The sequence below is a fragment of the Schistosoma haematobium genome, chromosome 1 (assembly GCF_000699445.3).
Source record: "Schistosoma haematobium chromosome 1, whole genome shotgun sequence".
In the NCBI taxonomy this organism is placed as follows: Eukaryota; Metazoa; Platyhelminthes; class Trematoda; order Strigeidida; family Schistosomatidae; genus Schistosoma; species Schistosoma haematobium.
Genome location: NC_067196.1, coordinates 86510956 through 86535484, shown reverse-complemented (window position 1 = coordinate 86535484; position 24529 = coordinate 86510956). Strand labels below are relative to the sequence as shown.

Sequence of the window (24529 nt, the reverse complement as noted above, 5' to 3'; positions counted from 1 at the left end):
GAGGAGGCGATCGTATTACGTGCCTGTTGTAATTAGCGCTGTTACACGCCTTTACGACCAATGTTAATCTTTCTAGTCGTTTTTCGTCTAAATCTGTGTCCATTAGCGTGTGTGTATGATAGCACGTATGTGTTTGTGTACTTGTTTGTATCCTTCGAGTTTGAAAATATTCAGTCACATTTCCACTGGACTGAGTAGGCTGGGAAGCATTTCTTAATATTGCACCTCTGATAAACTATTTGGATAGATGAATGACTGGAATAAATTCTGTCAACTCAATTTGTATATATCATTTATCACCGCTGTTGCTCAAAAATGTTGGAAATATAAACTTAATCGAGGAATTTATGTTTCATGGCACAATCATAATGAGGTCGATGTGCTACCACTAAAGTGGCGAGCCCAGCCTAACTATACCTAAATGCCTAAAGAATATTTCATAGTTTATAGTTGGACAGAACCGTACATGTACGACCAAAAGGAGGATAGCTGAGAAGGTTGCCGGCTGGATATTTCACCAGGAATTAGCGACCAAATTCGCGCTAGCGCTTTTGTGATGGATCTAGGAGTCACTATGGGCCCTGTACGGGGGTGGCCCTGTGGGGTCGGTTACTGTGTTAAGCCCATATACCTTATTCTAACTTTCGAACAGGTCAATCTATTTATTCTACTTGGGTCATATTTTGACCTTGTTAATTATTCACTTATCACTCTTGACTGTTTTATATGAGCGTATATTTGTCCGCACTTATCATCCCACCATTCATCACATGTCTGTAGCCCATTTTTGTGTGACTATAAATATTGATTAACGCTTGACTAAATGGAGTTGGCTTACCCGCTGTCTTCACTGCGCGTCGTTTCGCTTCGCTCTATTCCATTCGCCTCTCCAATATTTTGTCTGGATCAAAGACTGTATGGAATATACGTATTCGAAATTCATTCTTGTATTTGACTTGTTTAATTCCGTTATTGGTTTACGCTATTCAAGCCGATGATTATATACGAGGATAGGTGACATATACATTTCGACAGAAATCATTCAATAACAATCATTCATACGATCTACTTGGAGTCAGATCCCCAAGTCACTAAAGTTCTACCATTTACCTGTTGTTGAGCAAATGCTTTCATTACTGTTAGCGGAGCATAAGTACATAAGAGTAGGTTAGTCGAAAAGTGTTTGTTCGAATGTGATTGAGATATCGTATGGTTGAAGACCACCAAAAATATATCATATGCAATCCATTGGTACATCAAAACGGAGTTATTCAGACCAAATACCATTACTGAGAAGTCAACCTAACTGAAAGCCATTATAATGGCTGTTTTGAAGATTATTTAGTACCGAAGAAACCTCATGGTTACCTGCCAACTATATCAAAATTGCAGTGAACTTATTTTCCATACAGAGTTGAAGGATGACCGCGTAACTGAGATGTTGAGCAGAAATGTGATGATTTGATGTTTAAGTATACAGACCAGTGTATCACCTGTTTCCTCAGCAAAGTGGTGTGTCAGCTCAGCTTTACTTGTCTTCTAAGGTTTCTGTAAACAACAGTTACCTCTTCATGACCACACTTTTTAAGTTATCTGAATAATTAGGCGACTAACATTAGCTAATACACCGATGCACTTAACAATAACTGGTATAAAAATGTCGATAAATTTCGTCCCAGGATGTTACAGTTGATCCTGTCAGTATTCTTATTTTGGTAAGAAAAAAAACTACTGTATTTTATCTGTGAGACCAGGGTTATTGAACTACCGATGATGGACAGATCTGTGAACCATAAATCAAGAAAACCAGAAACCGATCAGAGTGACCATGAAATGTGGTTCGCTTAACTGTGAATCTTTTTGATCCTAACAACATTTAACCATAGGAGTTTCGATATGGAGATTTAAGTTTTATATCCCTCTCATCAATTCCTAACAAACTCGGTGACTTCATTTTTTGTCCCACTTTGTTCATACAATGTAAAATCAAGTGTCGAGCCATTTAGTTCTTTCGGATCGTAAAAGGATTCGAAGACTGTATTACGATAAATTTCACGTCTTCGAATTTTGGTCGACTGCAATTTCGTGGGTGAGGCACGAATTGTAGATGGGAATGAGAAGTAAAGTCCCCGCCATAGGATTGCCCATAGCATATCACATACTAACTAAAGTCTCCGGAAAGCCTTGTTACATCTGGACCGTGATAATTAGAGGTGTTTTCATTATTACATGAAGAACTCTTGAATGGGCCAGCCACTGAATCCACCGGACATCGAAGCAGCATACACAGATCTTCCTATAAATCTCAATCCACCAACGACGGAAGAACCCAGAATGGCCATCAGACACATCAAGTACAGGAAAGCAGCTGGACCCGACAATATACCAGCTGAAGCACTGAAGTCAGATATCGAAGTAACTACAAACATGCTTCATCTTCTATTCAAGAAGATTTTGGAAGAGGAACAAGTGCCGATGGACTGGAAAGAAGGACGCCTCGTCAAGATTCCAAAGACAGGAGATCTAAGCAGATGTGAAAACTACAGAAGCATCACACTACTGTCAGTGTAAAATACAAACTTCGGTTTGGATGTTGAAGAATAGCCGACCGGGGACTTTAGACACGCGCCCTTTCCCGTCGAAATCAAAACAAGTAATCGGGTAAATAGCGGTTCTATAATTCATCATAAATTTAAATGTAAATCGTTACCTAAACAAATATTACCACCCGGCTATTCAACCAATAATTGTTCAATCAATCAAATCTAAATTACAATAAATAAAGAAGTTGATAGAAGATGAGGGAAAATTACCAGTCAAAACAAATGGACGTTATTCTATCCTGACTGGATAGAACACACACACGAAAGGAGGAGCAAATCAATATGGCTACCGCCAAGAACAAGTGTCAAGTAAAACAACACAGATGCAGTTCAGGAAGAAACACAAACTTAGTGAATGCGCAAGAAAAACAAAAACTATAATAAAAAATACAAGTATTAACAATTCAAATGTAATCAAAATACAACAATGTACAACTAAGGGGATCAATAGGAACAAAGTACAAGTATATACATGGAGGGATTTTCACCAACACACAAAACCTTCGAAATGGATCTTACACCGGCCCCCAAAATCCCTCCATACCACACAAGCTACCTTGATGCCTACGGTCATGGTTCATTGTATAACATATTACACTATAGGAACGAGTAGGACTTACAACAGTACGCCTACTCGACCTAACTACATTAATAACAACAAAGACTACTCCAAAGCTTCAAGGAGACCTGCTTCACCTGTTCTCTGGTGATCAACAATAACAGTCGTGATATAGACCTAATCACTCTTCCCCAAACTCCACCCATGCTGTTGGATGAGGGCCTCGCTGACAATTCAATGTTTATCTTCTGGTTCGACTGCTGCACAAACTTGCTTAACTCAGAAACTGTCACCACGAAGCTTGACGCGCTGTCACTGTAAATCTCCGGAGGTTTCCTTCTTCTTCCAATAAAACGTAATAGGGCCATTAAAAATGAATCAGTAATCAAACTACACATCATTTCAATATGTACTGCCCATGTTTGCAAACAAGTAAACACATATCCATACCCTTTTTCTAATGATCTTCCTATGTGTCCTTGTTCTTTATGACAATGTCTAATTATCATTTCCGTCACTAAGTGTCGACTGGGTAAAATTACTGGATATTTAAAAGCATTTGGGAAATCTGAGTATCTTAGTCGACCTCCAACGCAGAGTAACCCATCAAGCATTATCAACGATAAACCTTTCAGATCATCATGGCCTACTACTTTACTGCTGTTTTTAAATTCACTGAGTAATTCTCCATACACTTCTCTCTGAACCATCAATAAAATCTTACGCTTGGCAATCTCAAGCTCTTTGACCTTTAAACATCCTAGATGAACGGATCCTTCACAACTCGGCAAACGAAGTACCATCAGGAATTCGATGAACCTTCTAAACCAGGTTACAGCTCTGACTAATTTCAACCACTCGGAATAATAAAAGAGAGCAGGTGTCATGTTGTACTTTATACTACTCAAGTTAACCACAGCAGTTTTTCTAAACTCAATATCGTCAGGAGTAGGTTCCGGACAGTCAGTGATTGTTATATAAAATTCGCCATGCAATAAAGTAGGACATTTGAACCAAGATTCAAGATCGGTCATTTTTTGTATACTTCCTCTACATAATAATTCACCTATATGCTTAACGAAACTCTTTGCTTGATCACAAGCGGGAATGGATATCAAGCAATCATCAACATAGAAATTATTCTTGACATCATCTACAACATAACCATCATAACCGTCAGAGAATATTTGGGCCGTCTTATTCAAGGCAAAGTTCGCACGAAACAGCGAGGATGTGGCATCAAATGGATGGGATGTCATTTGAAACTCAGATGGTTCCCTCGACATGTCTCCCTCCTGCCACCACAGAAATCTTGAAGCTCCTCGATCAGACTCAGGGACCTTCACTTGCATGAACATTTCTTCAACATCTGCAGGGATTGCAACTGCCTCCATGCGAAAACTTATTAATATACACCTTAACTCAGCGGTGGCATCGGGTTCTTGATAAATCATATCATTTGGGGAAACCCCTGCAAACTGGGCGGCACAATCAAGGACCACTCTAAGATCTGGTTTTTTCATGTTTAATACTGCATGATGAGGTAAATACCATCGAGGGCGATAATAAGACTGCAGATATATTTCAAAGACCCTCTCCGCATAAGTCTTAGTAAAATCACTTTCAGTACTTTTGATATACTTGATGTGCAGACTGACATCCTTCGACAACATACCCTTCAAACTTTGTATTCTACGGTTCGCTACTTCATAATTATCCACTTTCATATCTGGATTCTTTTTCCACGGTATAGAAACTACAAAATGACTGTTGTCGAAGCGCGTGTCACCTTCCACAATCTTTATAGCCTCCTTATCTTCTAGTGATATTGATTTATCATTTGAATAAACATCAGAAAACTCTACATCATAAAGTTTACGTATTTCGTTCTCCAAAGTCTGTAATTTACTGGTATGATTAACAACTCTTTTCCTATATTCCGAATACGACGCAGGTCCGAAAACCGTCCACCCCAGCAACGTTTTCACAGCGTACGGGTTCTTCCTTCCACACAACCGTTGGTCTAACACCCAATGTGCTTCTGGTACGTCGCAACCAATCAACAGTAAAACTTCTTCAGAATCTACGCTATCTATTGGCACATCACTTAAATGCGGCCACTTAACTAGGTTGTTCATTGCTGACTTTGTTGGCTTATGACCTGGTATACCTGCCACAATCAGAGCTCCTTCAATCGTAACATGTTCAGATCGATCTAAAGAATACACCTCAAAAGGCGCACTCGTGACCTTCATTGTTCTATTACCGCCCACAGTCTCAACTGATGCTTCGTCTTCGCTCAGCCCGAGAGACCTCAAACAGTTTGATTTTATCAGTGTCACATCAGAACCGTTGTCCAACAGAGCATAACCCACAATCTCGGCCTTTCGCGATTTCAACCGTACGGGAATCATGCCTAAACACACTTGACTGATTAGTGATTTAGTATATCCGCAACAATTCGAGATACCAGGTTTCTCACTCTCGCTGTGCAACAAAGAATGGTGTTTCTTTTCACAACCCTCAACGTTACAACGCTTCGTCAGCTTACATTCCTTAACTCTATGTCCTTGTCTAAGACAGACGAAACGGATGCCCTTGCTTTTAGCGTGAGACCATCGGTCTTGGACTGTAAGCGCTAAGAACTGTGGACATTTATCAATGGCATGGTCGTAGGAACACATACTACATTTAGTTTTCGTTGTCGAACTATTCCCTTGCTCTGATTGCACGTGACAGTTCGTCTTTACGTTATGCCCTTTCCTTGAACGGTTTGCTAACCGTCCAAATCTACTACAAGCCACTCTCGCACGCGATGCGATAAACTGAGTGAGCTCGTCGAAGGTAGGTTCCCTGTTATCTTCAGTCAATTTATCCACCCAGTCCGCCCACTGGGCTTGCATAGGTTGAGGCAAGAGTCTCACTATTCTTTCCAAAGTAACTAAGGAATTTAGATCAGAAGTATAATTCATCTGTTCCAAGACCATAGCACAGTTTTCCATTTTAATAGCCAAGTTTGATAGTTGGTCCCCGTCAATATACTCAAAATTCACAGCACTAAATAAGTCCTCTAGTGTTTCTCGAGCAATTACGTGAGACTGTCCGGAAAAACGTTTTAAAATCTCCCTTGCTCTTTTATAGCCAGAGGATGCCTCCATCATGACGCAACCTTCAATAGCTGTTTTAGCCTTGCCCTTACAATAGTGTATCAAATAGAGCAAGCGCTGGCTATCATCCGTGACTCCTGATGCTAAATACGTCTCAAATTGCCTTATAAACTTCCAGTATCCTCTTGGCTCTCCATCGAAATAACTCAGTTCAACCTTTGGTAGTTCTGGGCCAACAACATGAACTATAGGCAACATGCTCTTTCCTGGTAATTTAGGCCTTTGCTTCTCCTTTAAACTAAGATCTTTTACGTCATCTGACATCGGATTAAGACTAGAATCACTACCATGAGAATCAACCCTATTTGAGTCTGAACCATGACCCTTAAGGACGTCAAAAGGTACTTGCTTGACAATAGGGGATTCTTCATTAACATCGACGAACTTTGAGCTTGATTTCCTTCGACGATTAACTGGCATTTTAAGCGAAACGACCAATTATTTCCAGAAAATCCGTGAACGATTACCAAAGGATTTCGGCCAAGTAATAATTGTTTAGAACTGTAAGATCCAAACTTCGGTTTGGATGTTGAAGAATAGCCGACCGGGGACTTTAGACACGCGCCCTTTCCCGTCGAAATCAAAACAAGTAATCGGGTAAATAGCGGTTCTATAATTCATCATAAATTTAAATGTAAATCGTTACCTAAACAAATATTACCACCCGGCTATTCAACCAATAATTGTTCAATCAATCAAATCTAAATTACAATAAATAAAGAAGTTGATAGAAGATGAGGGAAAATTACCAGTCAAAACAAATGGACGTTATTCTATCCTGACTGGATAGAACACACACACGAAAGGAGGAGCAAATCAATATGGCTACCGCCAAGAACAAGTGTCAAGTAAAACAACACAGATGCAGTTCAGGAAGAAACACAAACTTAGTGAATGCGCAAGAAAAACAAAAACTATAATAAAAAATACAAGTATTAACAATTCAAATGTAATCAAAATACAACAATGTACAACTAAGGGGATCAATAGGAACAAAGTACAAGTATATACATGGAGGGATTTTCACCAACACACAAAACCTTCAAAATGGATCTTACAGTCAGTACCAGGAAAAGTCTTCAACAGAGTGTTGCTGAACCGGGTAAAAGACGCAGTAGACGCCGAACTTTGAGACCAAGAAGCTGAATTCCGTAAGGATCGGTCATGCACAGACCAAATTGCGACATTACAGATCATCGTCGAACAATCAGTTGAGTGGAACTCATCACTGTACATCAACTTCACTAATTATGAAAAAGCGTTTGATAGTGTAGATGGGGGAACTTTTTGATGGAGTTTTGTTCTCTGAGCTGGATCGTTTGGTCGTTGAGTTTTCATCGTTTTTCTGAACGAAATCATAGAAGTGATGTGTTCAATCTGAAGTTTGTGCTGATGATGTCGTTCAGAAGAACGATGAAAACTCCACGACAAAACCATCCAGCTCAGAGAACAAAACTCCACCAAAATCATTTATCTGAGCTACAAATCTTCTCCACCATCTCAGATATGTGAACATTATGGAATCTTCTTCGACACTACGGAGTTCCTGAGAAGATTGTCAATATTATCCGGAACTCATATGACGGACTACACTACAAGGTCGTGCATGAAGGACAGCTGACCGACGCATTCCACGTAAGGACCGGAGTCAGACAAGGCTGCCTACTCTCTCCCTTCCTCTTTCTTCTGGTGGTTGACTGGATTATAAAAACCTCGACATCTGAAGGAAAACACGGCATACAATGGACAGCTCAGAACCAATTAGACGATTTGGATTTCGCAGATGACCTAGCTCTCCTATCGCATACACATGAACAAATGCAGATATAGACAGTCAGTATAGCAGAGTCTCTGCATCAGTAGGCCTCAACATACACAAGGGGAAAACCAAGGTTTTCAAATTCAAAACAGAGAACAGAAATCCAATCACTCTTGATGGCGAAACTCTGGAAGATGTAGAATCCTTCACATACCTAAGAAGCATCATCGATGAACAAGGAGGTTCAGATGCAGACGTAAAGGCAAGGATTGGCAAAGCAAGGACAGCATTCCTACAGTTGAAGAACATATGGAACTCAAAACAACTTTCAACCAATATCAAAGTGAGAATCTTCAATACGAATGTCAAGACAGTTCTACTGTACGGAGCTGAAACTTGGAGAACTACAACAACCACAGTCAAGAAAGTACAAGTATTTATAGATAGCTATCTACGCAAGATACTCAACATCCATTGACCGGATACCATCACCAACAGCCTTTTGTGGGAGAGAACAAATCAGCTTCCATCTGAAGAGGAAATTAGGAAAAGACGATGGAAATGGATAAGACATAAACTACACAAATCGTCAAACTGCAACACGAGGCAAGCCCTAACTTGGAATCCTGAAGGGAAGCGGAAAAGAGAAAGGCCAAAGAACACATTACGTCGGATAATAGAAGCAGATATGAAAAGGATGAATTACAGCTAGAAGGAGCTGGAAAGGATTGCCCAGGACAGGGTTGGATGGAGAATGCTGGTGAGCGGCCTATGCTCCTTCACGAGGAGTAACGGGCGTAAGTAAGATCTTTTCCGATGAATGTAAGCAACTGAGCCACTATATTAACGTGCTTAACATCTTCCTTGGTCATGGTCCAGACCCGAACCTTTCCGTATAATCCTCAGAAGGGTGAGAATTTGAATGTATGTCCAGCTGTTCCATCACAGACTTCATCGCGAAGGCAATGTGATGATTAGAAGCATTCGAATTAATATACGAACTAGGAATCCCGAAATAGCGCAATTTATGACAAGTAGAACTACGTGAGCACAAACAAACGTATTGTATTTGGAATTTGAAATCAGACAGTCATCAAGTACAAAGGAATCATTAGTTCATACAAACACCTCATTGACTTAATTCAAGAGTCGAAAGTTTCACAGAGGCTATTACCCAAATACGGACTAAACATATAAAACAGTCATTTCAACTACAATAGTCAAGATTGCAGAACAGTTTACGAAATTTAAACAATCTGGGCAGTTTTGTTGATACCAATAGAACTTCAGTGCTAAATCAACCAGATACATTCAATCGCACACTTGGCCAAAACAGAAACCCAAAAATATGGAAATTAACAACCTTCCACGGATCGCGGTACTGAAGATTTCGATTATTACTCTAAACAAGTCTGCTGGACAAAACGGTGGGATTATTTAAGCTTCAATCGCTGAGATTGTTTCAAATATGATTTTCACTTATGATGACTTGAGGAATGATTCATAAACAGTTGCTTTCTTGATGTTAGAGACAAGAATTCTGACACCAACTTTTTAGTGGAAAAAGGTGAGGTTCTCATTACCATTCTCCAGAATAAATCCGAGATGGGATGACACTTGAAGTTATTAATAAATCGAAATGGCGAAGTTTAACCAGAAAACCTTAACACTTGATTTTAGGTTCAAGTGATAATTCCGTCGATTGGCTAACTGGGCTTAGTTGCTAAGCGGATAACACGTTAGGCATTTGAAGCTAAGGGAACTGGAGTCAAAGTACACAGTAAACATCTCAGATACGGATGAATTGCCTCAGAGTCTAAAATAGCACGAACTGTGTGTACTGAATTTAAATGCCAAACACGTTTTATATGTATCTTGCGATTCTTCTGTAGCATATTTAGGTACAGAAATACTTAGAATAGAATTAATAGCAAGTTACGAATTTATAGTTGACCCTAATAGAAGTCATTTGACTTTTCAAGTAACGTTGAGTTACAAAATAAGAAAGTCAGGTCAGCTCACTGGATTTAGAAATAGGACCTAATAGCTGCAGCTGTAAGATTCCTGCAAGTACTGGCAAGATTATCAGCCCCTGAAAAATAAGCTAAAAGTGTCGCACACTTAAAATTATCGAACCTTTATACGGCTGCGTGCTACAGCTGGGCATTACTTACCCCACTTATAGTCTGTAAACGTTTTCGTTCCGCGCCTTCTTCAAGAAAAAAGAAACCAACTGGCAACCATGTTAAGATTACAGATCTCTAAACAGCCTCAGAGTAGTGCACATTATCACGCAACTTAGATTTCACAAACAACCATGTCACAATATCCTAGTAAGAGATAAACATAATCCTCTTTGAATTGTTCGCAATTTCGTGATTTACTATTTTTGCTGAGAAACGCTGCACAAATACTGCAATGTATTAGGAACAATTTACTTCGGAATATGCCCTTCAGATAACTGTACCCCGATAAACTAATAATTAACGGCCTAACGGAAAATTAAAAATTGTTACTGATTTTCATTAGTATTAGGAAATTAAAGCTAATATTTACCTAAAAAAAGGCTGCCCAAAAATAGCATGTCCACAAGTTGTTTGTCACTTATCACATACATGAAATCAGGTGTGCAATCAGTCACAATGTAGTCCATGATTCTTGGCTTCCATCTATGATAGAATATCCACCTAAGCCTATCTGTCCCGTAGTCTTATCTTCCGATAATTTGTTTATTAATGAATGTAAATTATTTAACGAGCATAGGTTTATGTAATTGACTTTGAGAAAGTTTGTTAGTGAGGGAGCGCGGAGAGGAGGAACTACTCTGTCATTCAGAATCAGGTAGGTGCAATGTGATTTGAACTGGTAGCTTGGTAATTGACGGCTTTCAATGGTAAGCCACTGGTCCCAGTTAGGGTTACCACATTAAATTATCGGCTTAATGACTTCATTTATTTTAGCAATGTCATCAATTATCCTATTATTATGCCAAAGATCTTCAAACAATAGTGTCCTTTTTAGAGATTAACATTGCTCCCAAACGCCCTGGTACGGCTGAGAGTCCTCTCCCTCTCGAAATGCTCTCACATAGCCACAAGCATACAACCACTGCCAGGGAAGTTCTACTCACTACCTTCTGATGGCGGGAGTGTTGTTTACGAAATTGAGAGAACGAAAAGCGAATGTCCAACGCTTTAACCGGGTTGTTGGACACAGAGTCCAACTACAGGGACATGGAAAACCATGATTCCAAATCAATCGTGTATATGGGCTCCAGTATCCTGAGGGAACAAATGACGTATAAATCAATCGTTGGTCGCCGGCTACCATGAGACTACATCTCCTTACGATGCTCCACTGCCTTGTAGATCAAACCTTTAGGTCGAAGGCTTCGAGTGTGACCCTGTTTCGGTCTGGGCACCCGGGCAGTATCACAGCCCTCATACAAATCAAATGAGATTTGTGCGGCGCATATGTATCTGGTGCCCCTTTGTACCAATATTTATGTGCTCAAATAAATAAGAGATTAACATCAGACAAAAGTTAGTGTATAAATAAGATTTCTTTTTCGTTAAGTTAATTACATTGTACTGTATATATATATATATATATATATATATATATATATATATATATATATATATATATATATATATATATATATATATATATATATATATATATATCAGCTATACTAAATAAATCAAACTTGAAGACTATTAGAGAAAATACTCGCAGTAAAAAAAATAATAGATAGAAATCAAATGAATAAGTAATTATAAGTAGTACAAAAATTTATAATAAATAAATGAAAATTTTAAAATCATACCTAAATAGAGTACTAGTGTATATAATATAATGAAGAACCCGAGTAAGATTGCAACTTAGATAAATGTGAGTTACATAGCTAATAAAGATTTGTTTGTTTGTTTGTTTTTGATATAAAATAAAAGCGGTATTTTTTATATTTTGTTAGATCCCAAACAAAAAGTTTATACTTAAAATTTGTGCAATTAGCAAATCTGCTGCCATTGTGATACTACTTATTATAAAGCATAATAGTAATAATAATGTTTTTTTTTTAAGAAAAAAACACTACTTATATGATTATTTTTGGTCTCATTTTGTTTTTCTTATTTAAACAAAATGTAATAATAATAAAGTATGTAACAAAATGGAAATTCAGAAATACAAAGTATCTATGTATAATATAAATCTTTTAATACTGAAATTATAGATGATATTCTCATTAATAAAATGGGAGGTATTGAGAAATATATTGTAGCAGTTATTGAGTAAAAAATCTACTGTTTTTAGTACTAATAATATGATTAGTGAATGGGAGAACAAATATTGAATTTGTATTGATTTTGTAACTGAATTAATCACTATCATCAATGTTTATATTTATTTATTCGTCAAATACTGACTACATTATTATTATTATTATTATCTTCATCATCATCGCTAGATGTGGAACTGAACTCTTCATGTTTGTTGATTGTTATTACTTTTCTAAGTTCAAGTTTAGGTTGAACTGATGGATTATTATCATTATTAATGTTTACAACATTTGATTGTTGTTCATCTGATAAAATATTTTCCACTTGAGTTATTTTACTTTCATCATCATCATCATCATCATCATCATCATTAGAAGGAGTTTGTGATAATTCTGTGTCAGTGAGCTTAATTGATATAATGAAAATATAAAAATACAATGAAGTAATAAACAATGGAAGGAAAAGCAAGCACTATTATAACACTATATATATGATACAAACACAAAGAACTATTCATAATAAGTACAATAAAATATCATTTTTTTTATAAGTGTGATTAAGTGTCGATTACTTGTAAAAGATGAATATAATATATATCATGCATAATATCAAATACAGATCTCATATACTCTAGTTTAAACTAAAATTCAAATATATACAAGTTAACACTCGAACCAAAGTAGAGTAGAGCAGGAATCTGTAGCGACTTAATGAGTGTAATAACACTAAGAAATGGCTGTTTCATAACATTTATCTTGAAATATGGCCAAGTGGATACATCAATTAATTATGAATCATTGACTATCACGTAAGAATTCTGCTTTTCACTTAACTAGCTCGGTTTCGGTGATCAGATAATAATTACCTAATACCCACTAACTCGTCCACTCACTTTCGCAAAAAGCACTCTCACAGCAGGCAGAACTTCCCTGGTAGTGGGTATATATGTATGGCCATACGACAGCATTTTGAGAGAGAGCGGCTTCAACCCACAATCGATCTTAACAAGGTATTCAGAGGCTTTCCCTAGTAAGTCGGGTTCACCTGACTGATATGGAAAACCCTGATTCCGAACCAATAGTGCACATGGGTTCCAGGATTCTGAAGGAACAAATGGAGTAAAAATCTACTCTTGGTTACCGGCTACCATGGGATCACATCTTCTAACTTTGTTCTACTGCCTTGTGAATTAGACCTCTAGGTCAGAAACTCCGTGGGTGCACCCCTAAGAAAACTATTTGCCTAGGTTTGGGCACCCGAGCAGTATCGTAGCCCACACATAAATTCAGTGATAGCTACTTTGTGTGGCGCGGATATATTTCGGTGCCTCTTTGTACCAATGTTTATATGATTAAATAAATAGAACAAACTTTTAAAAAACAATCCGTGTTTAGGTCTGATTACATGGATATGTATTCAGTCACTGATTTACAGTCAATAGTCAATACATTGACGTTGCCACTGATACTCTAATTGCTTTGATTGGTTTAACTACATCTAATTCAAATACTTACTTGATCCTCCTCAGCTGTAGTTTTAACACTAAGAATAGGCTGAGACAATTCATGGTTATCAGTGTTATGATTTGATTTCGCTCGATGCTGATGATGATGAGTAGACATTTTGTTCAATAAATAACTATCGACAGACTCAGATGGTGTATCAAGCTCCGGTATTGGTGGATGCTGGAATTCATGTTGAGCACGTCGATGTTTTTCGTATATTCGTTGAGTGATAGAATAACGATCACGCCCTGAAAATTCCCCATTGCAAATGCTTGGAGGTCGAGCAAGTCTAGATGCAGATTCAGTCGATGCTTCAGAAATGACGGATTTTGACAAAGCTGATGATCTTGAAGATGGTGGTAAATCATGTATACCAAGAGCACTAAGGCTACTAGATCCAGGTATAAAAGGTGAACCGTCAGTGCGAGCTGATTGATGGATTTAAAATATGGAGAGAGGAACAGAAAACTAATCAATCGAATACAGTGACAAGCATTACATAACAATGCAGGGAAATACAAAATCGAAGTGAATTACATTTACACTTAATGTTTTTAGAATTTAATTTTCTGTGCTCATGATGACAGCTTCTAGTATAGCTAGGCAAATTTACAGAATTACAACTGTCTACGGCCAGCCTGTCTAGGTTCAAATGAACCATTGGGTTAACAATAACAAATTATATTCAAAAATCTCCTATATTATTGGTAATCTACAGTTTGTGGTCATGCATGGAATCTAATGAAAGGTAGAAGTAGTAACCAAATGGATTTTTTTGAATAAACTGGGCACGTCCATTAATCCCAGGTTCAGTTTAAAAGTATGTATAGCCATAGAATTAGAAGCTAAAATTTATTGAAAAGAATATTTCCGAGCACATACAGTTATGTGTGCTAATTTACTGGGAGACTATAAGAGACATGAAGATCTTCAATTGGACAAGGACGAAATAATTGTTCAGTACTTTTTAGTTTCTAAACTACGGTGAAAATCCTTAACAAATTTGATTTCTGACTGGTCGTAGAATCAACTCAATAGACACACCATTGATGATTCAGCTGATTTTGATGCTTCAATATCAGGTGTCAACGTCAGTAGATATTGTCTCTGAATTCAAAATAAAATAGGAATTTAACCATTAATTCTTTTTTACATACTTGATCTATATGGAATGCTTAATTCATAGGCCCATCCGCAAGGTATCCAACATGGTTGACGTTCCAACTTTGAAACAAGACGACTTAATTTCTCGACACTTTCTTTCATATTTTTATTAACTAATATGTGTGAATATAAATGACGATAAATCACCGACATTGACATTGAATCTTTTATAATGGAGTGTAATTCCTCATCCTAAAATAAGATGTATTAAATAATTAGATACAAGTAATAATTTACACTATCATATTTAATAAATGACAGTAATGAACGTCAGTAAATTGACAATTAAGAATTATACAAGAGAGTTTATTAACATAATGTTGCACAATTTGTGGTTTACATCATTTTGGCTAGGCAGCCGGATATTTATGAGTACTTGATTTAGGTTAATATAGAACTCTTTATTTAGTCTGCCATCAAAATCTTGTCATCGATCGAACCGAAGACCTACTCCTCAGATCTAGTTGACAGCGGGGTTACCCCTAGACCATTCAGTTGCCATTCACTGGTACATAGTTTCAACTTCACGGAATTGAAACGACGTTGTGCAACTATCAACAACTACTAACAGTATAGTTGATCTCATGTTTGAAGTACTTAAACTTCATAGCTTATAACAACTTCTTACTATAACTTCTGGGATACATTTAAAACTTGGTCACACTAATGAATTCAAATATAAGTGTAAATTGTTCCACGGGACTTTGAGAGTCTAGAACACTTTTTGATATATATATATATATATAAAGATGAATTTAAGCATAGTAACTAATTTAGAAACTTAACTGAGTCAACGATACTTCGTCTACTGGTAACTAAAAATGAGTAGTTTGGATAAACATTGATTCATAAATAAGAAAGAAATGTACTGGTTAAATTTATAAATGAACAAAAACAGTCTTAAAGTGATTTTTCAGTTGATGTTTGCTTGTCAATTTTCAGAGTGTGAAAAATCTACACAAAATCACTTTCGTATATCATAAACATAGGTTCATCAGGTGAATAAATTTCAGATGGATTATATAAACTTCCAGTCAATAGACTATAACACATGATGAGTCTGAATGATGGTTGTAGAATATTAGTGATTGACTGTAGTTGAAAATGTGGACCACGAAACATCAGCTTAGTAAATTGTGATAATATCATAAGTGTACATTTCCGATGAGCTATGAGTTAGGATGAAACATATAATCAGTGTTGCCCAATTTTCAATCGTTAGACTAGCAGAGTTGTCAGTTTATGGTGAAAATTACTTGAGGTGGTCGAGACATGCATTACGTATGTTTGTCTGACTATTGCTAATGCCAATCAGTGTTATTCAGGTCACTGAATGTCATTCCAAGTCATATTAATAGCTGCAAACTACTTAGTCCGGGTCGGTGCAATTATCTTGACTAATGAATGGTTGAAAATGCTAGCTCAGAACAAGTTGTAGTAATGCAGATAAATTGATTCTTTCTTCTCAAATCATATTCTCTGTTTCATGTAATTGGTACCATTCACAAATTTAAACAAAGCAAAAATGACAATATTTGCTTCATTGCCAGATGCTGATGTAATATGGCAAATTAAATAAACACACATTTGTGATAGGTACTATATTTTCTCGACTGACAGACTGATTAATGAAAATTATTATCAAATTGTAGAAAGTATATATTTGATTGAGATCATGAATGGACCAATGTTAGCACACTATTGAAAACCTGGAAGCACTAGACGGCCGTTTCGTCCCAGTATGGGACTCCTCAGCAATGCGCACTCACGAGTTATAAGATCTCTTGTGTCAACAACACTGAAAAAATTATTATTCCAATTATAAATAAGTACGTCAATAGATAAATAGTTTAACAAATTATCTAACTTACAGAACGTATATTTGAAGTGACATTAGCTTGTAAACCTTCTTGTAACATAGTTTTCGCTACTTCAAAAGACGGTGCAGCAACAAATACAACGCAAGGATTAAACTCTGGTTGATGTAACAAATGTAGCGACTGATAATTTATAATTAGAAAAAACGAAAAACGAAATTTTTATCATAAAATTAATGGTGACTATTTCAAAAATGTTAATATATAACTCGTTTAAATAAGTATATATTTATCATAATAACTGAACCTAAATGGATAGGGAGACTTTCATTCTTATACTTGGTGATTAAAAATTGAATATTTTATTCATTCAATAATCATTCTACGAAAAAGTATAACAGTTAAAAAGAGTAAATAATATAAATTTTTATATACTATACAACAGTCTACACATTATCAGTATAGGGTTGCGGAGATTGTTGAGTATTAATTGAGATCATGAACCGATCAATGTTAGATCGCCATTAAAAACCTGGATTGGTTGAGCTTAAATATTGACATCGTTGGATACCGGCTAAGTGTTCTACAGGTTAAGCGTTTGCACGCGAGGCCGGATGTTTTGGGTTGGAGTCCCGCATGAGGAGTCGTCGGTGTGTACTGTTAGAGAGTCCCATATTAGGACGAAATAGCCGTTCAGTGCTCCTAGGTTTTAAATAGTGGTCAAACATTGATCAGTTCATAATCTCCATTAAGTTTATATTATCAGTTACTTAAATATTAGTAATAATGATAATAAATTCTGCAAATGATAATTACAAAATTCACGCCAGTTTACAGGCATGGTCAGCATGATATAGATAGTAAATTAAATGTAGAGGATAGATAGCTGATATTAGATTATTCGAAGTGTTCTAGCTTAATAATTGTTTAGGTAGTACATTTCTGACATGTATTACACCAGTGAAGGGCATCAGCCGGGAACTTTTAATTCTTCTTAAGTCAACATACTCTTGATTTATGAACGGCACATTTAAGGTCATTTCCTGTGCCATAAAGAATTAATTATAATCATCTAAAACTCAAGAAAGTAAAATGGAAACAGAGAGCATGGAACGACAAAGCAATAATTACTGAAATATGTCAGTCAGGTCTATTATTATTCCACACTCTGGAATAATAATCCTGTATTTAACATCGTGAACTAATCGTAGTTAAAGAAATACTGAAAACCAAGAAACAGTAGACAGTTATTTCATTCTGGCACAAAATTCCTTGGGAATATGTACTCGCGACCTGTGTTGTAATGTGAACTACAGCATTCGAAAATCTTTATAATCCCTTTCATACTGCTTAAATTTAAGACAGCAGGTCATGGGTTCAAACCCAGCTGTGTCTACTTCAGTTTGATCAACCAAGGCGAAAAAGTATCACTAGTTCTCACGCAAACATTGTGACTCAAAACGGAGTACATAAACATTACAAATGGTGAATGAATTACGTCCAATCAATAATATAATCCAGTTGAGTTAAATAAATAAAAGATTTACAGAAGTACTGAATACTAATTGCTGTGACGCAAATGATTGTAATTTTATTTTGTAAGGCTACCGTCATTGATATACACTGATTCCAAACCCTTTTAAAAAACCAAACAACCATATTATGAGTGAAGCGGTTATCTATCAGTGGTGTCGGATGATAGTTACACCATCTCGTGAAATAACTGAAGCTAGGAATGCGAATGACTGGATGCCAGCTCAGTGATCTGAAGGTTAAGCGCGCGCTTTGAGAGAACTTGATGGGTCCCTTCTGCTCCTAGCGTGAACGTGAATGTGCACTGCTGAGAAGTCCTGTTTCAAAATAAGACAGTTGTTCAGTACATCATGATTTTCAATGGGTTGTCTAGCTATAACCAATCTGTGGTGTAAGACTACAAAACTCAACAATCTTCATAAATTATTTATGTTCATTAAACGATGAAAGGTTAATCAACTGATCATGAATAACCATCCATCATCTGACGATCGATCATATATAACCACCACTGCCGCCACCACAACTACCTACAAGAGAATTCTGATATAATAAAGTGAAAATTCCTATTTGAAGATAAAACACAAAAGAATATACATAGATTTACTTGGGGCTGACAATCTAATACAGCAGTTCGTCCATTAGCTATTATTTTACGTAATTCAGAAAAACGAATTCCATAGTAATGACCATTAACTTTACCCCATTCAACATAGGCACCAGATTTCACATCAGATTCCATTTGATCTTTAGATAAAACTTTAAATAAATTAGTCGGTAATGTTGAGTCTGTAGTATCTACATTGATAGATGAATGAAAAAAACACACACAAAACAGTTGGTGATTATGATGAAGAATAACTTCGTTTAACTTTATCTATAAAGAAAACTTGACGCTGATTCATCACTAAGTAAAAATAAATGGTATACTTATCCAGTAGTCCTTACTAGTGATCATATTCTATGGATCAAATTTTATAGCGATCACTAATTTAGGCGATTTTAAATCGCATGCACTATACAATGGTGTTAGATCGTTGGGTGCAGTTGGCAAAAACATGTGGAACGTATAGCAGCTGACGTGCAATCGAATTTATTGACATTTAATTCGGTTAAGCCATTCTGTTAACTTATTCAACGGACAGAGTCATCCGTACAATAATAACTTATATCATTGTACCTTTATTACTGTTGCACTTGTATGAATATGTATGCTTGAGCATTGCTTACTGCCTACACATATATTCATTCTGTTAGTCTTACTATTAGTCGTTTAATTGTTTCGATGATTCATTCGTTTAACTATGTCTATATATGTACATTTTAATCCTGTTCATTGACTCGCACACTCACTTGCCTGCCTGCTAGCTTTTCGACACTACTCTTTCATGCTTGCTTTAGCGTACTTGTAATTTGGGTGATCTGTGCGTGGTGCAATAATAAACGTAATGAACACTTCGTATTCACCTTCTCAATTAATACATCGTTGGGGCGTTATCGAGTGACGGTTATCAGGATGAATTATATACAAAGCTTAAGGATTATATTGAATACCGACCACCACAAACGTCTTCAACTGAGACTGGGTTTGAACTTCATGGGTAGTATCAGTTTGCTTCTTGATGAGGGAAAATTTATATAAAAGTAATTGAATAAGAAAAAGAGAATTCAGCGAAGAAATTTTTCTTTTCGATGCTTTTCTTTTCTTCGCCGAATTCTCTTTTTCCTATTCAATGACATTATGGGTTATTTTGATTATAAAAGTGATTTTAGGACTTTCTGTTAATTCAGCTATTGTTTGCATAGATTAGTGAATGACATTGCAGGACTCGCCTATTTAGAACTGGTGTCTCAATTCAGTTATTTATGTTTCCAAATAGTCATCATGAGTGATTTACTGTTTCAATCTTGAGAGACAGATGATGTTTGCATTAAATGGATGAGATGAATTAAACAGGACACAATTTCTCAAAGTCACATGACATGGGATGGGGTTATAGTAGAGGTGGTTTATCATTGTGAGCAAGTGTGTTGTTCATCTACCCATATATGTAAGGATGATTACATGCTTCATACACAAGAACAAAATCTAACTGAAAAAATTCTATAATCGAAGTTGAGTGAGTAAATGTAACTTATTACTACATATATATAGATAAGGTGACTGTGTGTGCATCATAATTGTGTATATACATACCTGTCATAGGATATGCAAACCGTTTTGGTTCATATTTTGCAAGAAGTACTTTTAAATTCCGTCGACCAACACCATTTGGGCCAATTAGCAAAAGACAAGGTACTTTAGACTGTGGCCATGGTACAACTTCTTCATAGCTCCAGATATCTGATCGTAAACGTAAGCCTTTATATAGTATATAATTAAAAATACAAAGAAAACGATAATAAGTAACTTAGAAATTTACAACTTGTCATTTTGACTTCTTTAATTTGATCTTTACTGAGTATAATCACGAGCGTCTAGTCCTGGCACTATACTATGCATGACATTGCTAAAGCCTTTGATCAGCTTTTTATAAACAAACTCATGTGTTATGGGAAAAGGGATCTTTTGCTTGTATGACTTAATTTTTTTTAGTCGTAGATACTAAATAGTTAAAATCGATTTCTTTCAATTGAACATTCTTCCAATCACAAGGAGAGTAATACAGAGTAGTGAGTGTTTAAGGTACATTAGCTTTTATAGTATATATAAATGATACCTACAATCGCTTCAGAAGCTTTTCTGTATGCTGATAATTTTGTAGTGTATTCATCACTTCCTCTTCATGAACTTACTTGATCATACCAATAAATTGGTATGCATTGTGTATTCATTTATTTAGTAATTATTTATAAATGGGTTCGTTTATAAAGATTACATTTTTGAGATGAACCAATGATGAATACAATCTGACGTGCATTAAATAATAATAATAAGTTGAAAGAATCACTACCGGAGATCGACCGAGTCATAGATGATGGTTTGTGTTTAACTTTGGAATTTAACTAGTATATTTAATAGACTTTCATGTTTCAAGCATGATAACATCCTGCTAACCTGTCATACATTTATTACATGAAATAACCAGTTTTAGTAAATGAATCAGCCTATAAAACACTGCGTGACTTATATATGCTTCGTAATGTCATGAATACAATTACTTCTATGTAAAAGGCTACTTATTTAAAGAGAAAAACAGTAGGTTTAAAGTTAGAAAACAGTTGACAAATATTTTTGGTGCCAAGAATTTTTACAAAAAAATAAAATATTAAGAACCTTAAATCAACTGCTAAGTTCTTATTGATTCTGTAGCTTCTCTCTCTCTGCCCTACCCTTGAGTTAAGAAGTCAGTAACTAGTCTCAGGTATATTATTATTTCAAGCAGACCTTCATTCGTGTTCACCTACCTACCTACCTACCTATATTTAGGTAGGTGGGTGAGCATAAAAATATAACTTGCCTGATGCGTCAGCAGCTCTGAAAAATGTTTTGACTTTTTTCCACGGTTTACGATAAGTATTTGCTAAAAAGGTTTTTGAAAAACAAAAAAAATTACAGTAAAGGAATATTAAAACAGAAATTCAATTCAACCCAATTAACCAAGTACATATCAATGTACCTTGGGACTAAGAACCCCACTATTTAGATGCGAGGACTAGGATAATGCTAACCGTAGTGGAAGGAAGCAAGGTTCGAATACGTGACCTAGTAATTGAAAGTTAAATGCTTAAATCAGTGAGTCGCTGCGCTCCATGACAAAATAAATTTAATAACATGAATAGACTAGACAATATGGATAATGATCGTTAAAGAGCCCCTCGTGATTGTCATTATAGCATAATTTCACCATTCATTCTTAATATTATCATCACTAAACTATTATATTATATCCCCTTAGTCAATCAAGATGGAATACATAAGTGGATATCTTCATTTAAGTAGTAAACGACAAATGAACAGAAATTGCAGTAGAACAGGTAAATATATGCATTACACATGGATAAGATTTGTAGCTTAGGCGGATGGATGTCTTAGTGGAATTTCGTTCTCTAAGATGTATGATGATCAAAAAATTCAGCCAAGAGAAGTAAATTTCATCAAAATAAATTATACACGTACAAATTTGTCGCCACAACAATCGTTTAGGAATAAACAATGTCTTAGTAACTAATGGACAGATGCATTGATGGCAATAAAAGACATATAGCAAAATATCTATTAGTCAACAAACTGACTATGTGAAATAATCATATATATATTCGGAGTTTTCATTACAAGAAACATGATTGAAATAACTGACATACCCTGAAGCTTTTCTTGATTAAAGGCTTGACGACGTTCCTCCAGTGTTTGTGAAGGTATTAAACGAGCTTTTGAGTTAGAATCTTTCAATGAACGTACCTTTGTAAAAAATAAATCATGAAACAATGCATAAAACTTTATATCCTGAATACATATCACAGCCCGATTAGTACTTCTATTCTCATTAAAACAAACAAACTAAAGTATAGAGTTGTATGAAATTATTGACAATTATTTTGAGTATTATTAAAAAGTGTAAACGATTTCTCGAATAGGTGGTTAGTGGCCATTAAGGTAATCCGTACAAGATGTAAATATGGTAACAAAGGTTGATAGAAGTTCAGGACCAAATATTGACAATAAGATAGCCCGAACACATACTAATGAAGACATTCAGAAGGATTGGTCTATATTTAGAAAGTTAGTCTGTTCATAGATCGTTTAAACTGCTTGTTGACATAGTCAAAATATACGTTGTCTCGTGTTGCTAAGTAAAGGGATGAATACTTTCAATCAAAATTAGCTGATGTTCAATTTATTGAACATAAAACCAACAAACGTTCAACAGTATTAACTGTCGGAAATAGCGTTATAGTGAAGCTTCTAAGTTTTTTATCTAATCGATTATCGAAATAAAATAGAGGTAACAAACATTAGAATTTTTTGATCAAAAGTATGTATATTATCATTAATTTTCAGTTTATTTCCTTATCATGGACATTGATGGGATAAATACTGTCTTCATAGGTACATTACCTTTGTTGCTATCAATAAACTTGATTTTAAAAAATTGTTTCGTTTTCTTCACTTCATTCATATAACTGAACAAACGAGTAAGCGAACACCCGTTCATGGTTGGGAAATGTTATGATTAAAACAATACGCAGCTTTATTCTATCAGATATGGTCGACAACGGTCATGTAGTAGATAGGAACAAATCACTTAAAGTAATCTATCATATATCTAATTCCCTTTCTTATATGTTTTGATCTTATCTCTCACACGTAGCAGAAGCTATAGGGATTCGAACTAATAACCAAAGTCTTTGTATCCATCAGAAATTTGTAATATCTTTATCTCCTGCTTGACCGAATTAGGCCCAGAAAACGATTTGTTGCTATCACTGACCCATAAACTGCTATAACTGACTTAATAACTTTACGCACTGTTATAACTTGTGACCGCCAATTAGAGAGCAGTGACTTATCGATCGGATCAATGACGCGTAAACTCGTGTGAACAGTCTAGATTCCTCACTGATCCTGCTTTCCGCCTAGCCCAGCCAGTTAAGTCCAGAACACCAGTCTCAGCCTCTGCAATATGAATTATTTATTTCAAACATACGGGGTTTATATACCAATCAAACCGACCACAACGTACCATAAAATAGAAAATAACATTTGTACAATATTTGGCCAAAAGTGGCTGTGAATTAGGGAGATAGTAATTAATAGACAGACCATAACTCGAGAATGGCAAAACGTATAATAATAGTTTATGGGTCAAAATAAAGCTTATAATAAGAGGGACATAAATATGAACAGTTTAGTTAATTAACAATTATACGATAGAAATATACGTTTAGTATTGGTCCGTAAATGGATCCTAAAAGTTACCATTCATTATTCTTGTCGGGACATAACACGTACACAAATATTACTGTACATTAGAGTAAAGCCTGATGACGATCTAATTGAAAACAATATTTATTTGCTTATATGCTTCGTTCTAATTATTAATATCGTGTATCAATGATTCATCAATTTTTTAATTTATGAATCAAGATCCACCCTCCCTATGTCCTATAAACACACACATACACACATGCAAAACTC

At 35.8% G+C, this 24529-nt stretch overlaps 1 protein-coding gene across 1 annotated transcript in view; it reads right to left on the bottom strand.

Moving 5' to 3' along the window:
- Positions 1-11631: 11631 nt before the first annotated feature.
- DHX33_4 (putative ATP-dependent RNA helicase dhx33) overlaps positions 11632-24529 on the bottom strand; it is a 49324-nt gene continuing 36426 nt past the window's right edge. Inside the window, exons 9-16 of the mRNA XM_035732478.2 lie at positions 22696-22792; positions 21852-21914; positions 20588-20752; positions 18998-19188; positions 16912-17040; positions 15034-15232; positions 13886-14304; positions 11632-12776 (exon numbers count right to left, since the gene is read on the bottom strand). Of these exons, the coding sequence (XP_035587494.1) occupies positions 12507-12776; positions 13886-14304; positions 15034-15232; positions 16912-17040; positions 18998-19188; positions 20588-20752; positions 21852-21914; positions 22696-22792 (1533 nt within the window). The 3' untranslated portion in view covers positions 11632-12506. The remainder of the gene's footprint in view (positions 12777-13885; positions 14305-15033; positions 15233-16911; positions 17041-18997; positions 19189-20587; positions 20753-21851; positions 21915-22695; positions 22793-24529) is intronic.